At 27.2% G+C, this 7,859-nt stretch overlaps 1 protein-coding gene across 2 annotated transcripts; it reads right to left on the minus strand.

Annotated features, from left to right (window-relative positions):
• Positions 1-397: 397 nt before the first annotated feature.
• LOC136077092 (uncharacterized) lies at positions 398-7,459 on the minus strand. Of its 2 annotated transcripts, none has more exons than XR_010636816.1 (2): positions 694-4,161; positions 398-624 (listed from the first exon to the last, which is right to left on the minus strand). XR_010636816.1 is itself a non-coding variant. In XM_065791648.1 (2 exons), exon 2 carries the CDS (start codon positions 3,070-3,072, stop codon positions 2,020-2,022), a length of 1,053 nt encoding a protein of 350 aa, XP_065647720.1. In that variant the 5' UTR covers positions 3,073-3,376; positions 7,362-7,459; the 3' UTR covers positions 398-2,019. The 2 variants fall into 2 exon arrangements, 1 of the variants encoding a protein (XP_065647720.1); XM_065791648.1 differs by adding an exon at positions 7,362-7,459 and having other exon boundaries at positions 398-3,376.
• Positions 7,460-7,859: the final 400 nt, after the last annotated feature.

Raw genomic sequence — 7,859 nt, forward strand, 5'->3', positions numbered from 1 at the left:
ATTGAAAAACGTGTTGCAAAATGAATTTATTTTAAAATAAATGCTATTAATCAATACATCCAAAATGAATATTAAAAATATTATTTTTTCTTTTGCGATTTACACGCCGTTTTTTGTCGATTGAATTAATTAAATCGCTTCGGCTTGCATAATACCAAGGTTTTTAGTATCTTCTAACTTTCTTCAAACATTTTATAAAAAAAAAAATTATAAATACAAAAATATATAAATGTATATATATATATATATATATATATATATATATATATATATATATATATATATATATATATATGTATATATATATATATATATATATATATATATATATATATATATATATATATATATATATATATATATATATATATATATATAAAGAGAGAGAGAGAGAGAGAGAGAGAGAGACAGAGAGAGAGACACAGAGAGAGACAGAGAGAGAGAGCAATTTTAATAAGGAACCTTATTAGTCGAGCAATTTTAATTATTAGCCAGGTTGAAGTCATTAATGACTACAATATTTCACAAATAATTATTTCCTAATTTATTACTTACAATGACTAACGTATTATGGGTAATTGAACACACATTATGCGTAATGAGCTTGAACCCATGAGGAGAATCCTGAAAAATAGTGATCAATTAGGATAAGTAGTTAAACAAAAAAACAAAAACAAAAATGTAAAAACCTACTTTTTCAATGATGTAGACGTTGGGTGCAATAGCCACTGGATGCAAAAGTATCTTTACTTTTTCGTCACACACACGGCCTTCTATAATAACAGGCCTTGACATCGCGCAAAATGCCGTAAAAACTGAAGGCCGATTAAACTTTCACTTTTACTTATATTGATATATTTTTATATTAGGTAGGGTGGAATGGCAGTCTATGTTTTCTAATAATAATCTCTAGTAAAGACGGAAATATAAAAAGAAAACCAAAAAGTTGTTAAAAGATAATCATATTTTTCGTATTTCAAATTTCATTAAGAACATTTATGTAATATTAAATAGTATCAATAACAAGCAGAACCATAACAAAGTATATATCTATATATTAAAAAGATAACTGTATTTTTAATTTTTTTTTGCTAAAAATGGTAACAATAAAAATCACCAACAATAAAAAACACCAACAAAAGTTGATTCAAGCAAAAAAAAAGTTTTATCAATATATCTCAACAGGGTAAATATTTACAAATCCAAACATATTGAAAGACATATAGGCTAATGAGAAAATAAAAAACATAACAAGTGAATAGCATAATTAATTACAAAACTAATTTTCACATAAATTATGATAGCTTTAGTATTTTGGGAGTGGCAATTAGTGAGTAATACTTTAGAAGAATATTAGAATATACTCTGCATTGTTTTTTTGTGATTTTAAATTAATATTTAGCAGCAATGAACTAAAGCTGAGTAACACAAAATGTTCTGCATAAAGGGTCAGTAGCACTTTGAAAAAAAAAAAGCAAAATATTGACCATTAGAAAAGAGCATCAAACGGAATTTCAAGTCCACCTATGTTTAGGCTATACAGATAACTTCCATATTTATAATAATAATTGGTAGAATCATCATAAATTTTTATTTCGCTTTTTTGCACATAGCCAGCTATGTAAACCATAGCCACTAATGTAGATTTATTAACTGAGCTTTCAAGATCATGTATATTATCCAGAAGTTCTTTTTCATCAGTAGAAATATCTCTAAAACATGTCACAAGTATGACCATCGATACCATCAACAGGAATGTCAAGTTGTAATATCAGTTTAGTAAGTTGAATATTAATTTTTTCAATTACAGATTTAGCGTTTATAAAGTAAGTACCTCCAGATCCCTGTCAAAGCTTAGAAAAGCTTTTTCAAGTGGATCTGTTGAAAACCAACCTAATAAGACATACTTTGCTCCATTACTCAACAAAGTTTCTACAAGATCAATAAAGTCATAACATGAATGCGCTATTGCATTGCTAGTATCTAGCGTAAGCTGTTTTACACGCTTACCTGTAGGTTTCATAAAATTTGACAGTTCAGCAATATCTCGTAGCAGTTGTAACTGTTGATCACCAACTGAGTGGATTTCTTCGCATAATTCATTTCTAAACTGAATGCCAGCACCAGGTGCTTTGACATTAACAACATTCGAAAAAAAATTATTTTTTCAATAAATACAGCAGTACCTTCAAATGCTTTGTTTTCAATCTCTGGATGCGTTCTTAATGCAGCTACTGTTTCTTTGCAAAAAACAGACAAACAAAACTTTACAGATTGTCTCTCTATTGGTTTTGGATAAACTGATTTAGCTGTAAGTTTAGAGAGTTTAAAAAGACTATTGCACTCAGTTTTATATATAGTTTCTAAATCACTCCACTTAGCCAAAGCCAGTTCTTTATTGTTCAAAAATTGAAGTTCCCCAGTCTTTTTTTTCAACCAATTGTTTCGTATAGATTTTAGTAGATGCACATAATCATACAATAAATATATACCTGATGTTGTTAACCATGGTTTACTATCAACTGTTTTAAACATTCCAAAAAATCTTTGATTTACACGGTTACCATCAGTAATTATTACCAGTGTCTTACTATTTTCAATATTATTTATTGTATAGACAATTTGTTGACATTGAGCAAACTGAAATTCAGAGGAAAGATTTGCAACAGGTCGAGCTCTACATATAAATTCTGGACCTCCATAAAGACATTTAATCATAAATGATAAAATTGTTTTAGCTAACTTTTCAGGGTAGTTTACTGCTTGACCAAACAAAGCACCTCTTTGGTAAAGTAATGAAGCTTTGACATAGACCTCATCAATTAGTAGTATGGAAATTCTTTTTAATGGATTTAAATTCATAAAAATACTATTTATGAAACTTAGGTCCTCCATTGAGCTTATTTTTGAAGTCAATCGTGTTAAAGTCCTTATACTTGGCAACTTGTAGTCAATACACAAACAATCATATAAACTTCGTTGTAGTTGTAATTGATATAGTAGTTGTAGTTGTATAAATTGATATTTTTGTTGTAGTTGAGATAGTTCGACTTGCAAAGAGATACACAGCATTTCAAAGGCATTTTTAGAGCATTTAAAAAAACTAATCGCTAGTTTGACAATATTATTACCTTACAATGTTAACGCCTTGAAACTTACAACGTTATCGTCTTGAAGTTGCGCTATCTAATTTATAAACCAATCAAATTTTAAAGATTTATTAAAAAAGCGCGAACACAAACTTTCGTCTAATGTTAAAAGATGAAAATGTAAACACAGTATTAGGAATTGGCCTTCAGTTTAACATATTTGTTGCGCGATGTCAAGGCCTGTTATTATAGAAGGCCGCGGTCACACATAATATAATATTCTGAAACTAATAAACAAACATCTAAATTTCTATAAGTAAATTTATTCTATGATCATTGCCTTTATATCCTATCTTATTTTCATATCTATTATGGTATTATTTATATAACATATTACAACAATATTATTAAATTTGTGATGTTCAAATATCATATGAACATTCTCTAACATGTTCATATGATATTTGAATATAGTTCTTGAGTATATTATCTGCAAACAATTGACTGATGCAAGTTCAAATGTTGTCAAAAACCAAGCATGCATGCATGGGACACTGCAGTGTCCTACAAAGAAATGCTGGTTTGAAAGTCAAATTTTCTTTATTAAAAAAAAAATTAAAATAGGGGGGAGATAGGGAGGTTTCCGTAATTTTTTTTAGGCTCCAAAACTTTTAACTTTATATATAATAAGGTTCATAAAACTTAAGGGACTTACGAAGTAAATTGAGGAACAAAAACAGGATATTTACAGAAACTTTTCAATTTTTAATCTGTAGTACCACAGTGTAATTGGGAATAAAGTCGCTGGGTCCAGTATTCAAAGTAATATGATCTAAAGTAATATATAAATTAAATAAAATGCTTTAAAATGCATGCAGTTATACATATAACTCCTGATAGTTAACTATATGTATAACTAGTTATACATAAAATTTATTATATAAACTTATTTTTTAAGGTTATGCTTGAACAAATTAGTACCAATTAATTCAAATTCAAGATTCAGTTCAAGTTCAAGTTCTTATTTGTTCATTGTTTTTTCACTATTTTATATTTATTTGTTCAAATTTGTTAACTAGTACTAACTCTTACTACAGTAAGAATATTTATCATTGTTGAACGTGATTTTATTAGTAACTTAATTTTACTTTCAACATATTTTGACAACACTCTTTACATTTTAAATGATGACAGCTTTACTTTTCTATTGATGTTAAATTTATTACGTTTCAATAACTCAGATTGAATTTTACTGAATTATTGTAAGCTTTGTAAGAATTTGTTGTATATCAAATGGTGTTGTTAATAAATTAAAAATTATATATATATATATATATATATATATATATATATATATATATATATATATATATATATATATATATATATATATATATATATATATATATATAGATAGTATTTAGGCTATGGGATCATCCATAAATGATGCCAGTAGATAGAGGGGCAGTGTGAGTTTAACAATAATTAACAATGGAGAGGGAATGTTGAGACCAAAATAATGTCAATTAAAAAATTGAATTAAAAAAAAAAGTAAATTATTTTATTTAAAAAAAAGTAAAACAATTTATGCTAGCTATGAGCAGGTTTTAGAGGTATTTACACCAACAATGTGGTCTAAAAACTTCTTGCTTTTGTTGCTTAAAACTGTAGAGGATCATAGGAAAAACAATTTAAATTCAGAAATTAGCTTGCTTATCTGAAAGAACAATTTGTTTTTTGTTTTTTTACTTTTAGTACTGTTGAGAATAAATGTATAATTGAACTAGAAAAAAATTGATGGTATATGCATTTTTTATATTATATTAACAATTCAGATATACCATCATAATATGATAACAAAAACTGACATCATTTTCAATGGGAGATGGCAAAAAATTGACTGAGTTTGATAAAGGGTGAAGGTGTTCAAAAAACCGGGTCATCATCTGACATCATTATGCATAGATGATCCTATGATTTAGATAAAATAAGTAATCAATTTGCCATATTTCTCTTTAGAAAGTGTAAGAAAAAAGCATTGTTATGCTGAGAACCTACCTATTGAGCAAGCTTTGACCGCCTATTTTATAAATTTGAGAGACAGAAGTGGAAGTGCGAATCGCAAAAGAACTAATAACAATGCTCTAAATTGATTTTAACTTTGTAGACTAACATTAATATAGTATTTAGAAATAATAAATGAAGTTTACATGATTTTTATAATTTGTATTTATTTCCATTAATTATCAGTTGTCAGTCTCTATTTTATAAAATGAATTAAAAAACTATTTATTTATAGTATAATATTAATACATAAATACTAGTTTCCTAATGCTATTATCATCACAATGTTAATGGTATTCGTTTTAAAGTGAAATTTTGTATCAATTTTATTGTTTTAATGTTGTATATATATATATATATATATATATATATATATATATATATATATATATATATAGATATTATTTTTACTTTATTTAAAACACCATTTGATATACAACAAACCCCTACAAAGCTTACAATAATTCAGTTATGATACAATCTGAGTTATTGAAACGTAATAAATTTAACACCAATAGAAAAGTAAAGCTGTCATCATTTAAAATGTAAAGGGTGTTGTCAAAATATGTTGAAAATAAAATTAACAAATAAAACCACATTCAACAATGATAAACATTCTTACTGTAGTAAGAAATAGTACTAATTAACAAATTTGAACAAATAAATATAAAATTTACAAAAACAATGAATAAATAAGAACTTTAACTTGAACTTTAACTAAATCTTAAATTTGAATTAATTGGTACTAATTTGTTCAAGCATCAAAAAATAAGTTTCTATAACAAATTATATGTATAACTAGTTATACATATAGTTAACTATCAAGAGTTATATGTATAACTATATCAAGAATTATATGTATAACTATATCAGGAGTTATATGTATAACTATATCAGGAGTTATATGTATAACTATATGCATTTTAAAGTATACTATTTTATTTAAACATTACTTTAGATTATATTACTTTGAAAACTTGAGGCTTTATTCCCAATAACACTGTGGTACTCCAGATTAAAAATTGAAAAGTTTCTGTTAATATCCTGTTTTTGTTCCTCAATGTAGTTTGTAAGTCCCTAAAGTCATAAGTAAGCATCAGTGTTACGTTCGTTTAACTACGTTTAACTACGGTCAACGAAGTTGAACGTAGTTGAACATAAATAAACGTAATGTAGTTTTGTTTCAATTACGTTACGTTTATTTACGGTATTTTTGTATTAATCATCTTAGTTAAACGTAGTTGAACAAAGTTGAACGTAGTTGAACCAAATACATTTTTGAACAACCTAATTAACTTTTAAAAACCACTGATTTGTATTGCTAGTATAAATAACCAAAATTAAATAAAGAATTACTATCTTTGTCAAATTTTTATTTCAATTTTGTTTATTATATAGCTTACACGATTGGAAATAACTCTACAATAGTAGTACTAAACTTTTTGTTTTTTACTAAAATTTAGTCAAAATAAATAAAATGTAGGTCCCCAAATGTGGCAATAGCCAGTATTAAGTCCTGATTATCTTTTTTCAGTTTTGATTTAGTACACTTGATATCCTAGTTTTTCATGCATTAAGGTAATTAATTTACATCTTAAATTGACCTAATACCATTGCTAATCTTAGGTTGAAACTACTAGTTGAGGCAACATTCATATATATTTACTAATTGCAAATTGGTGATGAAGTTTTCAATATTTTAAGTTATCCTGCTCAACTTTGTTCAACTTTGTTCAACTTCGTTCAACTTTGTTCAACTTCGTTGAATTATTATTTCGTTACGTTCAATTTTGGTTTTTGGGAAGATGAAGTCTGACTACGTTACGTTTCGTTACGGTCACAAAAAAGAAGCTAACACTGGTGCTTAGTCATAAGGACCTTATTATATCAAAAGTTAAAAGTTTTGGAGCAAAAGTTACAGAAACTTATCTCCCCCACCACCACCACCCTATTTTTTTCTTTTTTAACAAAGAAAATTGGGAATTCTTTGACTTTCAAACCTGCATTTCTTTGTGGGACACTGTAGTGTCCCATGCATGCATGCTTGGTTTTTGACAACATTTGAACTTTCATCAGTTAATTGTTTGCAGATAATATACTCAAAATCTATATTCAAATAACTATTATATTATCCTAATAATACGTCTATTTGCACAAATCTTAATCTTATTTCTATAAAAAAAGATAAACATTATTCGTGGTGCTTACATACTTGCTTGCCATTCTCTATATTAATATAAAATATTTTCACACAATATAAACGTAACGCAATGCAATGTCGATTTAAAAATTTTTATTTAGTTTTTTTTAAAAAGTTTTTTTTTAGTTTCCAGCTTTCAAATTAATTCCCGTGCAAATCCCACATGAAACCCACGTGGGATTTCCCATGTGTGTAAATACCATATGGTTCCCACATGTAACCCATGTGGGATTACCCACATGGGTTTAAGGTGACAAATTTCCATACGGATACCACATGGGAAAATTCGTCCCACGTAAATCCCATCAATGCCACACGGAATCCACGCGGAACCCATGTGGGACGCGTTTTTATTTTTCACACGGAAGCTGTTGAGGGTTCCCTACTCATGATTATTTTTTTTGGAAAAGTTTAAGCCATCTTTAACTTTTTTTTAAGTTTTACATCAAGATGGAAAAGGTGATAAAAACGTTGACCATCTCCTTAAAAGAAAACAGTGACTCAAG

The sequence above is a fragment of the Hydra vulgaris genome, chromosome 02 (genome assembly GCF_038396675.1).
Source record: "Hydra vulgaris chromosome 02, alternate assembly HydraT2T_AEP".
NCBI lineage: Eukaryota > Metazoa > Cnidaria > Hydrozoa > Anthoathecata > Hydridae > Hydra > Hydra vulgaris.